General features: G+C 39.5%; 1 protein-coding gene across 3 annotated transcripts in view; it reads right to left on the reverse strand.

The window, feature by feature from the left end:
- BEGAIN (brain enriched guanylate kinase associated) overlaps nt 1–17,608 on the reverse strand; it is a 113,918-nt gene that overhangs the window by 65,977 nt on the left and 30,333 nt on the right. Inside the window, exon 2 of one of the 3 annotated variants that reach the window (XM_014311807.2) lies at nt 7,694–7,783. The exons of the other annotated variants lie outside the window; for them this stretch is intronic. Within the exon in view, the coding sequence (XP_014167282.1) occupies nt 7,694–7,783 (90 nt within the window). The remainder of the gene's footprint in view (nt 1–7,693; nt 7,784–17,608) is intronic. 3 annotated transcript variants of the gene reach the window in all.

Raw genomic sequence — 17,608 nt, forward strand, 5'->3', positions numbered from 1 at the left:
ACCTTGGAAGCCCTTTCCCAACACCGTGAGTCTGCTGTGGATCTCTGTAAAGAGATGGGCTGTTTGGCTCAAGGAAAGCAGCCATCCACACACCTGCTCTTGTTTCGGATTTTTGGATGCAGCTGATCACCACAGAGAAGAATATCATCAGCCAGGCAAGAGGCAAGGCTCTGGGAGGCACCCTCCTCACCTGTAGCTCACACCCCAGGGAGCAGCAAGGTGGGAGCAGAGAACTCTGGGGATGTTCACAGCTGGCAGAGATGCCAGCAGGTCCTCAGCACTCCTGGGTTACTACTCAATGGAGCTGGACTGCATTGACAACTTGATTTTGAAAATTCCCAGGAATTTTTGGCTCCAGCAGCTCTTGATGACCCATGCCTGGTAGCCTGGACTACCCAGGATTTTTCACTCCAGCACATCTTTGCTGGACATGACTCTGGAATGGGTCTGCATGTTGCCCTAAGTAGACACGCAGCAAGAAAGGCACCCAAACCCCAGCTTAGGAGGAATAGCTTTGAGATGACAGTTGTGACATTGAATCTGACCCCTCAACAACATTTTTTCAAGTTGTAATTGTTGGGAAATGAAGTCAAAGCATTTTACAAGTGTTTTCTAGATTAATGAAAGGTTTTTAATGAAGCAGTAATTGGATTTCTATGTTAATCAAGTTTTGATTATGTGTTACATGCTCAGGGTCACCGTTTCAAAAGGTTAATGCCAAAACTATCTTTCTTGTCTGCAGTTTTTGTGTCTAAACCTGCTCTTGCTTTGTCTGATTAGGAGGGGGATGGGATCAAATTACAAAGTCAAGATCCAGAGTCTGAGAATCCAGCTACAGACTAGAAATTATAAATTTTATTGAGGAAAAAGATTACATGCTGCAGCTCAGACTCAGAGTCAAGCTCGCAAATCCCAATTTTCTTGCACTCTTAATTAAGAAGTTTTATTTGTACTTAAAGAAATCTGTTTAGCAAACGTGTATCCAAGTTCTGCAATAGGCATTTTTCTGTAAATTCGGGCTCACACAGACTTTGTTCAGCTTACCTATTTAAAAAAAAAAAAATTACCATGGTCTATCAGGATTTTTTCATTATAGCACATCCACCAAATTTCTCCATTACTTTTGAAGAAATTACTTATATGTGAAACTTTGGAGCATGAACAGTTTGCCTGATCCAATTGCATGCAGATCTCTCTTTCCTGTAGATATATATACAAACATTTAGAAAGACAACTTTTGCAGGAGTTTTTTAGCAAGTATTAAATAATTTGAATTTTCTTTGCAGTACGTGCTTTCAAAATAAACAACCTGAACTGGGTTTGGATTATGAGAAGGAAGGCCTGTACATATGTTTCAAAACAAATGTGTGGGTGATCCAAATCTGGAGCTCAGATAGTTTCCAAATGACTGATGGACACATAAAACAAGTAACAGAGTCCTTTTCTTAGGTTCTAGGCATTCTGACAGAATTTAAACCAGAGGAGGGGGAGCCTTTATCAGAAAAATTAAAGGGAGTCATTTGGAAGGGAGGTGGGGAAAAGATGTTTAGCAGTTGAAGTGCCAAGTGCTGTGGGATAGATCCTTACCATGAAAACCTGTTTGAGGCACCTGCAGAGTTCATACAGCTAAACCAGATGCATCACTGGATATTGGAAGGTAACTTTTCTTTACTTCGGACATGAGTACCTCACTCTTTCAAAATTCACACAACTAAAAATTCAGACCTGATATATCACATGGTAAATGTGTCTAAACTGTACTGGCTTTATTCAAAAGAAGTAGAAAAGAGTGGTCTCCCTTCAAAATGAAACTGCATTATGCTTTGGTTATAATGATCTGACAGTCCTCCATTGCAGAAGGATGCCCTCAGTAACAAATAACAGAAGCCCACAGACACATCTATCCAACAAGAGCATCCAGTATTAACTGAAATATCAGGTGATTAAGATACAAAAATTCAGTTATGTGTTGACACGCAAAAAACCCTTAGAGGACCATCTGTCAGCACTGAGTTGTCTTAAGTGAATGCCATTATTGTCAGTGAAACGTGACAAGATCTTTAAAATGCACTCATAATAAAGGCATACAAGTTTTCCTTTATTTAAAGGTGCTATCCATAACCTAAGGCTCTGAATGGGTTGAGTAGAAATACCACAAATAAAATTTCAGCTTTCAGAAATGGACACTAAAGATGTTTTGATTATTTTAAATGAAGTTTTTCAGCAGGCATTTTTGATTCCCCCAGTGTACTGAAAAATACCACGGGCAAGTGAAAATGAGCCATGAGAATCCAGACCTGTGACCAGGGAGTGTGTAATGTGCAGGGCACTAAGTAAGGGTACAGAGCAGCCCATGGAGAGGGAAGAATGTGGATTTACAAACCAGGATGTGCTCTGGCACTGCTTGGTGCAAGGGCAGAGCAGAGACTGGAGGGCTGAGCCAAATCTCTGAGCACTGATTTAATACTCCTGCTAACTTGATTTGGAACTGGAATATTCCAGATATGCTTCTGTCTCCTGTTAATGAGATGACCATTTTTGCTTATGAGACACTTCTGAGGTTGAATACCTGAGTATGTGAGAAATGAATGCAGTGCACAGCAAAACAGCAGGAGCCTTGTGCCCAAATTCAAAGGTGACTAAAGCAGAGGGAAGGAGTGGAAGCAGCAGAAATTGTTACTATGATCTTTGCCTTCTTCCAAGTTGCCTCCTAGTGCCTCTATTAGGCTCTCCTTGAAGTGGAAACTAATTCTTTTCAGCTCTGGCAGGTAAACTCTTAGTAGCAGTGGCTTAAATGCAAACCTTTAGGCTCAGTAAGGGATCCTAAAAAAGTTAATAGGGACTGTGTCTGTTCAATTTTTTTCTCTGTATTGCTAGAAAATGAAGGGATGGAGAGCTGGAAAATATGGGTCCAAGAGAAGAAAACCAGCATGGGATTCCAGAAGGGATACATGCTTTCTGGCTGGTTCTATAGAGGTAGGAAGGATATGTTTATTTTCTTACCATAATGAAAGACTCTGTTCATGTTCATGCCCTGCTTCATATTTTCTGCATTGTTCAAATGTTGCCTAGTGCTTGGAGAACATCTGAAATGAATCAGCTGGTTAAACTGGGAGAGGAGGAAGGAAACTTCTGGTGTGGCAAACTTCAGACAGCATTTGTGCAAGAGAGCAGAATCAGAATGAACCTGACCCTTCCTAGGGATTAAGGGATCTTCACTGCTTTCTGTCCAGACTCTGCTGTTCCCATGAGCCTGGAAAAAGTTTCACCCCTGTGAAAGCTGATATGTCCTGGCTTCCCAGAGGGTAATAAGTTTGCACAAAATGTTTGGGTAGCAGCAATCGTGAGTTGCAGTGTAAAGTTGCAGGGTTCAAAAGGGTAAGAAAACCAGCAGCAAAGGCTGACTGCTACAAATAGGATATAACCCAGGCTACTGGGGGGGGGGAGGGAGGGTGGGTTGCCTCAGACAGAAAGTTATTTGAAGTTGTTGAGCAGTTGTTGTCTGCTTTTTAATGTCTCTCAGAATCCTACCCGTCTGCATTGCATCTCACTAGGGAATCCAGACTACCGAGAGGCGATAAGAAAGGAGAAAAAATAGTAAGGTATTGAAAAACTGAGGAAGCAAAATTAGAGGTAGACTTCAATTTGTGATTAGAAAGCTAAAGAGAGCTCTCCAGATGATTAAGCAGGCTGCCTTCAGTTGCAGTAGCTCTCCTTACAGCTTTGAGTGGCCAGCTTCTAGATTGCTTTGGTTTGTAGTCATGGATAAGCACTCCCTCTGGAAATTACTGAGAGCAGCCTGCCACATCAGCTCACAAGCTTATAAAGTTATATTTTAATTGTGTTATTAAACCTTTCTCACTTTTGTTTTTGTCTGTTTATTTCCCCGATTCATCTGGATCAAGCTGTGCTGGAACAGAAGTGTGGTTCCTCCTGAATTGTGCAGTTTATGTGTAATAGGAATGTAATGAGAATGGGTGAAGCCCACTGGCCAGAAGCAATCTGAAATTGATCTTACTCTTTCTATTAAAGGACTGAGGTTGGAAGTGTGGTAGGGGAATACTGGAGAAATGTGCTTTAGCAGTAGGGATAGAATTTTGTTCCTATTTTATTTGGTATAAAACACCGAGACATAGGTTAACGGACAGAGGTTATAATTTCTGTTCTCATCTACGCTATTTCCTTCCTTTCCCAATCCTTTTCTCTTTTCTTTGATTTGAAATTCATCTTTGTCTTGCTCAAGGGACTCATTTAGGTGTGTTGGCTTAACGCTTTCATCAGAAAGGTTATGCTAAGCAGCTGAAAAAATCAAATATACTCTTCTGGCTCATGAACCAGTCAGACAGAATTGCTACTGGGTCTGGAGATGCTACAGCTTTTTTCCTTTATGAGCAGTGTATATTACATTATTTGAGCAAATTACTGAATTCTCCTTTTGACCATATCTGTTACAGTTGTGCTCTGATCCTCTTGTGTGACTGAAGTCATGCCAGACAGAAGCTCCTGTTGTGTCTCTATCTTGAATCCATAGGTGCTTGCCTTTAAAACAGTGCCCATGCTCGCCAGGTGTTACTCCTAAAGAGCCCAGGTGGAAATGCTGCTCCTGCCTGGAGTGAGAGGCAGCACTGCCCCTTCAGACACCTCCAGAGATCATGGGTGCAGCCAGTTCTGCTGCAGCCTCTGCTCCCTAGCACTTGGTTCCCCTCACACACAGTCACTGTATGACATTGCTCAAGTGACCTGCCAGAGAGGTGAGCTCTGGGCACTTTCCTGGAGGGCTTTCTGGCTCCAGTACAATAGATCATTGGTTTGTTAACATGGGGCAAACAATTACATTAAATAAATTAGCAATTTGATTTAATAAATTGATTAAATAATACTCCTAAGCCAGGACACACCCAAACTCTCAGCTGTGCACATGCAATTCAGATTCCTGAGGGAAACTATTACTACACATAGATTCATATACAAAGTGTTGAACAATGGGAGCTACTGGCTTGTACCTGAATGAACTTATTTTGCTGGAATATTTCAAGATATTTTTAGTTTTCCTACAATAACAAATGATCCTCAGCTCTTTGATCAACTTGATATTACAGCAAAAGAAAAGAAGGAAAAAAAGAGAAAGGAGTTGCCATCTGTCATCTGTGGCTAATTATTTCAAGCCCTACCTTGTTTTATACACTGCAGCACACTATTTTGGGACTTGTTAACTGAGAAGTCTTCTACTCTGCAAGAGTATAAATGAGTTCACCTCTAGCAAGTTCCCCATGGCTCAGCATGTTGTGCCATCATTTCACACAACTTCCCTCCCAGCTGAATGTCATAATTTATTAGTTCAGTATTTTATCCTACTCCCCTGGCTGCACTGGCTTTTCAGTGTAAAGACTCTGGTTTGTCACCTTTTTTTTGTGGCTGTATGGGAAAGGAGAACAGGAAAAGTTGGAACAGGACTGCATGCCTCCAAACTCTTGTTACCAGCCCTGCACCTTGACACTGGCTCTTGGGTAGCTTTTAGAGCGAGCCAGCAAATGAAAGATCTCTCTGCAGTTTGGAGGGTCGAAGCCAGGCAGCAGGTGTTCCTGGAAAAGCTGCTCACACTCTTCATGTGAAAAGCAATGCATAATGTGCTCCTCCAGAGGGGACCCAGGAGCCCTTTGACTCCACCTCCCCAGCAGATGTAGCACCCAAGGACTTTTACAGAGTGAGGAAGCAGATTCACTACTCTGGACTTTCCCAAAAATTCCTCTTGTGCATTGAGATGTGGATTACATAAACACAGGCTATATTTTTTTTTCGGTTTTTTTTTTTTTTTTTTTGGGCATCTTATAACTGAACTACTTCAACATTCTGGGTTAATCAAAACTTAGGTTTTTACTAGAAATCTCTTGCTGATACTGTTACTGCTTTCTCATTAGTTTTTAAAGGTTAAGGTGCATCAGATCAGGCTGGGTAAAATAGGACCTATCCTCATTTTGTAAATGCTGACACTTGTCATACTCACTATTTTTCATTTTACCAAACAAACATTTGGGTTTTTTATGAGTTCCTTCAGCTAGGTGGTATTTTTCAATATAACTAGAAAGCAAGTTTTCAGATATTGTTTTACAGTCTGGATATGTTGAAACAGTGAGATTAAGATCTGAGTTACTCAACAGGAAAGAAACAAGCCAGCTTTCTGGAAATACAAAAATTTCTCTAAAAATTTAGATCCTTGTGAGCTTTTCAAAAGGCATGTAGGAAAATGAAAATTGTCTTTCAATGGCTATTTATTTTTATTTTTTTTATGAAATGGGTAAATAGGTTGAGCAAAATTTTGGATTTGTGCATTTTCAGTTGTATTACACTTGGAAATAAACTGTGGTATTGTCCTCTACAAGAGTAAGCTTTTTTAATTTCATAAGTAACAACTACAAGTAGACCATAGTGGTAGGGAAAAAAAATATATTTTAAGTGAGACCCAGGGAAAGATGACTAAGTATCATCCCAAGACACAGAGATTCCATGTGGACATCCATTTTAAAACAGAATGTAAGATCAAGCTCAGTGATTATACCATGGATGTCTGAATTTCTTCCAATTTTAAAGGACTTTCAAATATTCAACCAAGTTGGAATTAGGGTTGAACATTTTGTAAAAGAGTTTTCTATGCCTGGATTGTATTTCACTTCACTGGTCATCTCTTGCTTTTAGCAAGAACAAGGAGCAGAGCAAAGCTTTTTTTGCATCAAGATCTTCTAAACCCAGGTAAGAGTAGAGTGTACCTGCAGAATCCCAGGGGAATGAAAAGCAGGATTTCAAACCACTTTTCCAAGATTGCTGGGGTTTTTTTGCTCCACAGAGTGTAGACCGTGTGAAAAAAAATCAAAAAGAATCTCACTTATGTCTTTCTTACACTATCAGCACTCTTAAGATGAAACGTCTCACACATTATCATCTTGTATTTAGAGAAAATCAGTAGACTGCAGGAACCAATCTGAAGCTTACTCTGTCTTTATTTTTTTAACCTAATCACTTTTTTACTTTGAGATATATTACAATATATTGAATGACATTTCTTCTACATATCTGCCACTCGAAATAAAGCCAAGCAAAAAGAATAGACATTGAATTCAGGAGAAAAGTAGAAGAGAATTTAAGCAAAATATGGAAAAATGAGTCATTACTTAAACTTATACTACATGCTGCATAGAAATGTAAACCAGAATCAGTCATAACTCCCCCATTCTTTCAGTGTACTGTACCTATAGCATTGAAAAATCCTTAGTCCAGGAGACTCAAGATTAATGTAAACCTGACAAAGGAAAGAGAATATATATACATACCAGCAATTAAGAAAGATGGGTGAACTGCCCAGATAACTGTGGTACCAACAGTGAAATGTAATGCACTTGCATTGTCAAACTACTCTATCAGAAAAAGAGATTAACTGGTATGAGGCAGCTGTGGATTTTGCAGCTTCTTCAACACCTTTCAGGTTTTATGCCTGTTAGTAACAATTATTACAGGCTTGGCTGAGGCAAGCATCTAGAGTACTACAACAAACAGATCTGCTGTTACTGCCCTAATCCAGAAAACACAGTGGAGCTGAACAATGAGAGACCACAGACTAACATGAAGAAATGAAACATTTTTACGGACATCAGAAAGTTAGAAAGAAAGCATAACTCACAAAACATCACTTATTAGTTACCTGTCCCAGAGAGTAGGTGAAGATTTTGCGAGCCTGCCCTGGAGAATTCTAGGTTGCCATAGGCAGGTTGGCACCCAGGAATTTCGTACCCTGTAGCATGAATAGAGGATAAACCATGGCTAGGTATGGCTCATAAGACATACGAGTGATAACCCAGCTAGATTTGCTTTGTATCAGAAGGCTATGGCACAATTTGATACTAATTATTGTGCAGGATATCTTACTTTAAAGCAGTATTAAAATTACAAAACAGAGTGATGCTACAGCACATATTTAGTAACTTGGCTGAATTTTGTAGGGCAGAATAAGCATTTACAATTGACCTTTCGATGGCTCTAAATGGGTGCTACTCCATCTATTTTACTGCAGAAGCATTTGGTCTTAAGATTTGTGAATCAAGCCCTTATATTTTTGCATTCTGAAAACATCAGTTTAAACAAATTTGTGCTTCACTGAAAGAGGGTCATCAAAATTTCTTCTGAGCACCATAGTGAGAACATTTTTAACAGTGTTAATTGAATCTGGGCTGAGGTTCAAGTCCTGTATACCAGGTTCTGTGCTCATCTACCAGCAGCAGAACAATAGCTGCAAAACGTTTGCTGGGAAAGAAAAGCACAAAGAGAAGCAATCTGAACTAGCAATAGAAGCTATGAATAACACACAGCAAAAGCAGATCCTGAGCCCAGGAGAAGGACGAGGCAGGAAAATTAGCAATGAGAACTGTTGCCCAACATTAGCATCAAGCAATGCTGGTAAGACTCACAACAGTCTGTGCAGTCCTTAGTCAAGCAAATCCTTACTGAGGTCAAAGGTGGTTTTTCCTGAGTAAATTCTGAGTAAGGACTAATGTACTTGGCCATGCAGAACACCTCATAGAGTATTGCTTTATTCATTTGCAATATCAGAAATACAACACAACATTCCTTGAAGGACAAACTTGGTGAAAATCAGTTTTTCCGGACGCAAGCATATCTATATTTATGAACCAGAATCTTTGCATAAACTTTCCCTGTGGTCAGTGATCACTACACATGCAGAAAATCCTACCCTCTGGTATTCACCATCAATTACCAGTGGTTACTGCAAAGTAGGGACCTTCTGGTTAACACATGTAGAGGTGGACACACCTTTACATACACGACATATTGCAGGAGAGCTGCAGAGAGCAGCAGAGAATTTTAGTGTTCGTGGGAAAGGATAACCCTGCTGAGGCTCTTACCACTGCTCTAAGTCTGCCCTAGGTTTGGCTTCATGTCAAGGACTGCTGGCAGCAAGCTGATGGTCTTTGAGACACCCTGAGGAAAAGCTGTAAATGAATGCCAGCATGTTGCTTTAGTTATATCACTGAGTTGTACCTAAGGAAAAAACATTTAAGTATCTTTTAACTTCCTCCACATTGGACTTGGATTTAGTATGTGAAGACACACAAGGAAGTAAAAAAAAAAAAGTGAGGGCCTAAGTATTAAGTGTTGTCATCACATGAATGTACAGCAATATCAACTTTGAAATCAAACTGGGGTGAGAATAAATCTTTGCAATATAACACCTCAGTACTGTTGGTTCTGCAGTGAACTGTCAGCATGACTTTGGATTTTACATTTTTAACAGCTTTTCTCATGTTTTCAAACTGTAAATGCCATAATCAATAAGTGTGTACATATTTAATACACACAGTTCTGTAGCACTTTACTGCGCATTTGCATTCTCAGCTATGGATATTAGGTAAGCAGTCAGTTGTAGAAAAACAGTTATGGAAATGATTTTTACCTAGACCTCCATTTTGTATTTGCATACTTTCAGGTACAAAATTGTAAACTACTTATAAAAGTCACCTGAGCAATCTTAATACTGAAAAAAAAAGTCCAATCAAACATAACAGGAAATTTCACCACAGGTTTTTCCAGAATGAGCAGAGGTTTTTCAAGTGAGTACATTTTGCATATAAGAAACTATATGCACCAGGAACCCTCTGTAGGAGTGTTCTAATGAAAAACAAAACTCGAAAATCCTGAGATGGCTTAAATGAAAACATTAGGCTTTTCAAGCCTGCAAAATTAATTAAATTTGGGCTCCTGGTGCAAAGAAGCCATTTGAGCACTGAGAAATCTCTGCTGCCTTCATATCCATTACAAGTTCTCCTCCATGTAGTCTTAATCCAATATATCTCACACCTTTTGCTGATATATAGAAAATGGCTTTGCTATAGGTAACCTTGACAAAATTTTTTAAGCCTGTGAGATGTTTTGACAGAGATGGGAGTGGTGTAAATTCCACTTTAGCTGTTTGTTCAGTGTGTTTCCTGTCATCATTTTTGTAGCAAGTCACATGTAATTGCTCCATAAATGAGCTAAGACAGAGAAAAGCTCTCTTCTCTAAATGTGGTGGATCTTTCAAAAGCTCCCCAAAGGGATTTAATAACATCCTGTCTCACATAATCAGTGTCAGCTGTAGTCAGTCTAATCCTATTCTCTTATGCAAGGTCAAAAAATAATTAGTAATGGTAAGATTTATTTGCCTGATACTAAACCACAAAAATTAATTTGTCAGCCTCTGCAGTTTACATGGATATTGTTTTAGCATTGGCAAATAAGAAATCAGCAAAACAGACAAACATTTTTGTCTAAAGCAACTGCAAATTTTAAAGGAAACAAAATGGGAAAAGCTCCCAGTTCTGTTACTGTGTTGTTTCCTTTCTGAAACAACAGTTGTAAGAAATATTAAAGTATTGTAAATAAGAAACCAGCCTATTAAAGAAATATATTGCAGTCACTCCAGACAATTAGTAGTTTACTACAGGAAAAGTATCAGTCTCAAACAACCTGATGATAAAGTTTTTCAGATTATCAATTTTTAAAACTACTTTTAATTGTGCCAAGGCATGATAAAGTAACTAATTTTTCTCTTCTTTCTCCAGAGCTTCACTTATATATCACTGATGTGATTGAGACCGACTCCACTGTCAGGTAAGGTTGGAATTTGGACATACTTGTAATAGTCTGTGTTTTCTTGTCTTGTCCTAGAACATGCAGTATGTTACTTCAAATATTGTCTGTGGCTCGTCTGGCAATAATCATGGAGTCTACTTACAGACATATAGAGAATTTGAAAAATAAAAAAGACATGGATTTCTCAGTGAGGCATGATCAACACTGTCTAGAGAAGAACAGTTCATCAGTTTTGGTGCCAGAAGGTCATTGTTCCACTGTGCCTGGAATAGATACATGCAGACTGCTGTGCCTATTTAAGAAATAATTTTCTTAAAAATTAGGAAAATAAATGCAATGCCTCTTATGCTCCCCTCTCCATATTCTATAGATGGTGAATAATTTTTTTTTTTAGTTCTCTCTGAAACTGCAGCTGAAGATGGGGGGTGAGAATCTGTGAGAGAAGCCATTCCACAGACGCCAAGGTCAGTGCAGAAGGAGGCCCATGAGTAGCTCTGCGAGCTGCAGCATGGGCAGCCAGGTGCAGGCCATGGTGAGAGAGTTGTGCCCCTACTGCATCCCAAGGGAGGGACTCCACACTGGAGCAGGGAGTGTGAAGAGTCCTCCCACTGAGGAGGAGGGAGTGGCACAGACAATAAATAAGTGATGAACTGACCACAGCCCCCATTCCCATCCCCCTGGGACACTTGAAGGGAGGAGACAGATCAGAGTGAAGGAGGGAGGGGTGGTGGGAAGGGGTTTTAAGACTTAGATTTTATTTTCTCATTATTCTACCCTGATTTTATTGGTGATAAACTGATTTCCCCAAGAGGGGTCTATTTGGCTCATGATGGTGATTGGTGTGTGATCTCTCAGCACATGAGTCTTTCATAATATTTTCTCTCACCTCCCTGTCCAGTTGAGAAGGGAAGTGACAGGGCAGCTTTGGTGGGCACCTGGGGTCAACCCACAACAGGATCTATTTTACAGTCCACATGTCTATTTTACACATTTCAAATGCAAATCTGAAAGATTTTTCTGAAATGTGTTTTCAGAAGTTGGAGAATTTTATGGTTGCTCTTTGGAGTGGAAGACTTAGAGAGTAGATTTAAGCAGTCTTTAAGCAAAAGGCACCCCAAATCTTACACCTCTTAAAGGGAGAAGGGTTTTCTGTAAAGCAGGAAGGAATGTATCCTGGTCTAAATTTTAGCTTAAAGTCAGTGATTTTTAAGACATGAAGGGGATTTGAAAGTCACCCTTAAACTGGGTTGTGCTATTATGATTTCTGTTCTTGCCCAACTTAGCCCTATTTTACCCCGCTACGAACAACTTAAGTGCAGGAACTGCTATTTTTGCTTCTATTAACACCATGAAGCTATTTTAAGGGCATGCTTTTATAAATACTAATAACCTGAGATGAAACATTGAGAGAGCAAGCTGAGAGAACCACAGGGACACCTCAGAACATACTGTCACGACTCTACATCCCGTCCTCATCGAGAGGGCACATGGCTCTGATGCTGATTTAGCATCACAGGTCTGCAAGATGCTGTCAGCTGTGCTTTCCTTCTACCTACTTTCCTACCAGTCATGCCAGTGTAGGTAACTGGCTGTCATCTCCACAGAACAAGGGGTGAAGCTAATAAAGATGTCAAACAATCCATTTTCTGTGAGGGGGTGGTGGTTCTATTCCTGGAGTTACCAGAACTATCCACGGCCACAGCATTAAATAGTGTAAAACTGCTGCAGGGACTGAACAATGTTCAGTTAATGAATATTTTCAGTGTAACTCCCTGGCTGACAAGCAGGGTCCTATGGAAGCATGCATCCCACCAGCTGGGGTATTTTGCTGGGACTGGACCAATAGCTCTGCAGTGCAGACACAGATGCCAGCAGAGTGTGTGAGAATATAGGGAGGCTGGGAATGTCCATGAAGCAGAAAAGGGAGGAAGATGAGGACACCTGCAAGCAGGGAAGTTAATATCTATTTTATGACAGTATAGGAATACATAGATGTTGCTCTGCCAGCTCAATTTTACACATTTTAGGTGAGGGTGTTTCTCTGAAAAAGGCCTGCTGGCTTCCATACCTCTCATAACTTTCTGATGAGGCAAAAGCCCCCACTTTTTTTCACTCATCCTATTTCTTGTCTTTTTATTTTTGCCTCACTCTTCTAAAAAGCTCCTGCCATGGCTTCTCTTCATCTCCAGCTTTGTCCACCAGTTCAATCCCCAAACTAGATGTTTCTTGCATGGCCACTGTCTCCTCTTGATGAATCACCTGCTGCTCCTGGTAAGAGACCACTTCCATGTGCCTTCTTGGGAAGCCAGATACTAAAAATCCTTCACCTGCCATAAAGGGTTAGGGAGGAAGTCTTAGTCTTGAAACTCTAGGATCAAGAACAATTGACTGAGATTGAACCTATGTGAGATCTAGTTTAGAAACTAATGCTTTTGAAGTGCACAACTTTGAAATTTTATAAAAATCATAGAACTACAGAACGGTTTTGGTTGAAAGGGACCTTAAAGATCATCAGTTTCAACTCCCCTGCCATGGTCTGGGGCACCTTCCACTAGACAAGGTTGCTCAAAGGCCCATCTTACCTGGCCTTGAACAATTCCAGGGATGAGGCATCCATAACTTCTTTGGACAACCTGAGCCTCACCACCCTCACAGCAAAGAATTTATTCCTAGTATTTGATCTAAAATTATGTTTTTCCAGTTTAAAGCCATTCTTCCTTGTCTTATCTCAATGCCCTTCACAAATGTTCCTCTCCAGCTCTCCTGTAAGCCCCCTTTAGGGACTGGAAATCCTGCAGGTCCTTCTCAATCCGTTCTCTGCCCAGCCTATATTTGTGCTGGGGGTTGCCCTCAGCCACATGCAGGACCTTGCTCTTGGCCTTGTTGTACTTCATGAGGTTTGGGGCCACCTCCCAGCCCTGGGGCCTGTCCATGTCCCTCTGGATGGCATCCCTTCCCTCAGGAGTGCCAACCCCACCACACACCTTGGTGCTGTCAGCAAACTCGCTGAGGGTGTGCTGAATCCCACCATCCGTGCTGATGGCAAAGTGTGAAACAGTGTCTTCTTTATTCCCCACAGAGCTATTTCAGCTGGCCCCGTGTTAAAGCCAAACTACTGGCTGCAGGGTCTGGAATTCTTTTGTGCTGCTTTTCAGGTGATCTCCTACTGACATGTGATCCCCCTTCAGGCTCTGTTAATGGCACCGACATCAGACTGGAAGTGGGACTGAGATTGATTGAGAGGAATTTCCATCAACTTGGCAAGCCTATGCTAATTATAACACAAATTTCTGACACTCTGGAAAGCTCCTTGGAATATTTTACGTATCAGCTGCAAAGTAGGCTGGATGAGGGCTTCTTAATGAAGAAAGTAATTGGCTATTTTTTTTTTTTGAGTTGATCCACCTTTTTTCCCTGGTTATATTTTCTGAAATAGCTGAGGCATTTTAACATAGAAATATGGCTTGCAACATTCCCATTGATACAGTCAGAATTTTGCAAAGCATTAAGAAATCTGTCAGTGAAACATTTTGGGTGGCCTCAGTGATCAGTAACGCTGCTGGGTCACCACAGCTCCCTTACCTACCTATTTCTCCACCTAAATTTGTCAAACCATGTGGGTGGCCTTTTGTGAAGTAAATGTGTATGAATATGCATACACATATGTGTATGTATATGTATGTACATGCTTTAAATCTACTATTTTCAGGAAATAGATGAGGAAAATAGTGCATAAAGGCATTGAACTGTCATGCTTGGGCTATAAATATGTGAATGAATAATTATTACTCTATTAGGCGGGTTGACAGAGCTGCTGTGGTAGAATTGGAACTATTTGCAATGTTTAATTTTGTTTGTTGACGCCTTCAAATAATTGTGTTGCCAAAACACAAATTATATTTCATTCAGACCCAAGGCAGTCAGTTCAATAGAGGTGTATGAACAAAATATAGGGATTTATGACTAATGAATAAATGAACTTTCTGTTCTCAAAATGCTAAGATGACTTATTCTCTGTGTGAAAACATAAACTAATCAGTTTTCCATAAATTTCTAATTAACAACAGGCTCTTAAAAGTATCTGTGGAAACAGCTCATATTTTTCCAAACTTTTGCTTTATTTCATTAATGAGGTACTCTAGTTTGTATATTAATATCCAATATTGGCTTTAATGTAGTGGGTTATTGCAACAAAATCCAAGATTGTGAAGCTTTGACTGCTTGATGACCACTTTTTTTGGTATCATTGTGGCATTATAATGTGGCTATATGACTTCACATTTTGTCAGTCTTTAAATGCATGAAATATACTAATAGATCTGAAATTTAATAGCTGGCTGAGTACAATTTACTGATTATTAGATTTGCAGGAGAAAAAAGAAACAGGTGCAGAAACACTCCCTCCTGCAACTGCAGAAAAATATGATAGGAATTAGTCATTCAGTATCTGCATGGAAATAATCATAAATTGTTAATAATATTTCATTTTGAGTCTCCTTGAGATGCTGATCATCTGCATATTGTGAAAAACATCATCTGTACTGACCTACAAGTTATAAACCATTGCTTTAAAATAAAAAGTCACTCTTTGAAGGGTTAGAGATTATCCTTGCAATTAATTCAATGACAGCTGATAGCTTGTATACTGCTTAAATGATTTTTGTTATTTCCAGTGGGAAGCAATAGCCATAAATGCATTGTATAGGTGCCAAAATATACCTGTTGTTTGTGGACATTTCCCATTGGAACTCTACTGCTAGTGTGGTTTATATGCCTCCAGAAGGGTCAGTATCAGCAGTGGCTCTCCAACGCTGTCAGTGATAATTCACAACAGCTTCTCTGAGGTATTTATTTTTATGATGAGTTTTTGCATAATGACAGGAAACAGTTCTCATGAGGAATGGTTTTCTGCATGCAGGAAAACGAATATCAAATTGACCTAAGGGTTGTTCTTTCCTCCATTTACACTGGGTCTTTTTCTTCAACCAGCTGAATAATAGTTGTTTCTAATGTAATTAGGCCATCACAAATAATTTCCTCCCTACCTTTTCTCTATCAGAAATGCTTTGTCCCAGTGTCCCAGCAGCAGATCCTTTTTTTTCACTTTTTTTTTTTATGGCATTATTTCAGGCAATCTTTACAACACTGCAGCTGTCCTCTCTGAGTGCATTTAAACCTTTGTTCCAATGTGGAGAACATTATGGGGTAGCTGTCAGTAAGTATCAGGTTGAGAAGATTTCTGTGCCTATGTGTGACTTTTTATCAATCTAAAGGACTTGGATTTGAAAAGTTATTTTGGTTTCCTAGTATGGAATATTAAGATGCTTAAGGTATTGGCTGCATAAATTAGTAATATATTAAAAGCTACCTTCTAAATCCTCTATTGCCAGTGTAATTTTCCTTTTCCCCCAGTTTTCAACAGTCTTCCTTGGAGCCTCTAAGTTTTGGAGCTTTAGATAATCACTGACTCATTTTGTCATCTAGGAATGCACTATGTAAGAGGTCTTTTCTAAATATATGGATGTATTTACTGCCTACATCAACTGTGCTTGTATTTATATTTCATACCTTTTCCAAAGTCTGCTGTGATGATTTAAAGTAGGGGGATGTGAATGTGTGAATAAAATCATACTGAATATAGAGTAGGATTATCTTTACTGAGAATAGAAGGTCTTTTGTGCAAAGACTCGTCTGTGCTTTCAGAGTTCCAGCAATCTATGCCTGGTGCCTCCAGAGAATCTAATAATTACAAGACATCCCTTTAAAACCACACACATTTTACATGGTAAGTAGAGTAAGGCTGACACTTAGGACTCTAACGTACCATACCATAAAGAGGTATCCTAAATTATATCTGGTGGCTCAGGAACTTTCATTTAGTCACTGAATGCAGTGCTAAAACGGCTTTTAGGCTAAATGTCTGTTTTCTAAGCAGGTTGAGTAAACAGTGATGTGAGGTGTTTCAGCAAGAGAAGGAATGTTGGCATGCTGGGGAAAGGCAGTGATGGTTTTGGGAACATTATGCAGAATTTCAGTCACCCTTTTTCAAGAGAGAGATTCAGTCTGGAAGAGATGCACAGAAAAGGGTTTTTCTGAGACCTGAGGCATCTTAGAAAACAAACTCAAAGGAAAGTTTGTCTGGATCAGTCTAAAAAATGAAAAACTGAATGGGGATATGGCTGATATTGTAAATGTAACAGGGAAGGGCAAAAATTATTTCCTCTAAAGAAAAGTGAAGGCTTAAGAAGAAAATGATCATGATTACATCTTCTACTGGAATTTTGAAGATTTCTAATGATAGAACATGATTCTGAAACAGCCTTTCAATAAGAGTAGCAGACAGAGAACTTAGAAGATGGAGTACATGGTTGCCTGTAAATGCAGATTACTGCCCCGAAATGTCCAGGTTCCTAAATGTCCTTTTTTCTAATCTGATTTTTCACAAAAAGGCTATTGTTAAAAGATTTTTTCTAACAATGGATCTCAGCCCTTTAAGATGTCACTCCCTTCAGTAATTGGTACTTGTGGGAGAACAGAACAGGGCACCATAGTAGTACTGCCAATGACTGGAGTCAGAAATGGAAGAAATGTCATTGGAAAAACCAGTCCTACCTTTCAGAACCAGATGCAGCTAATGAATTTGTCATTTGATCTCTGCTAGCAGTGCATTTATCAGTTCAACACTTTAATGTGTTTACAATACGAATGCTCTGCTACAGAGCAGTTGAATTTACAATAGAGAATACTATGATTACAGAGATAATATCTAGAGAAACATTCCCAGGAGATGCTTCTAGGCAGCTTAAAATCAATAGAAATGATGAGTATTTTACATCTCTTCAGACTTGGTTCTGATTTTGACTATTACAAGCCTTATCTTTTACCCCTGAAGAGCATGGGTGCTTTCACTGTGGATAGATTTCTGTGTTCTTTTTGCTGAGAAAATTAAGCAGTGAGTGATCTGCTTCAG

Source organism: Geospiza fortis, unplaced genomic scaffold (assembly GCF_000277835.1).
Source record: "Geospiza fortis unplaced genomic scaffold, GeoFor_1.0 scaffold23, whole genome shotgun sequence".
NCBI classification, from domain to species: domain Eukaryota; kingdom Metazoa; phylum Chordata; class Aves; order Passeriformes; family Thraupidae; genus Geospiza; species Geospiza fortis.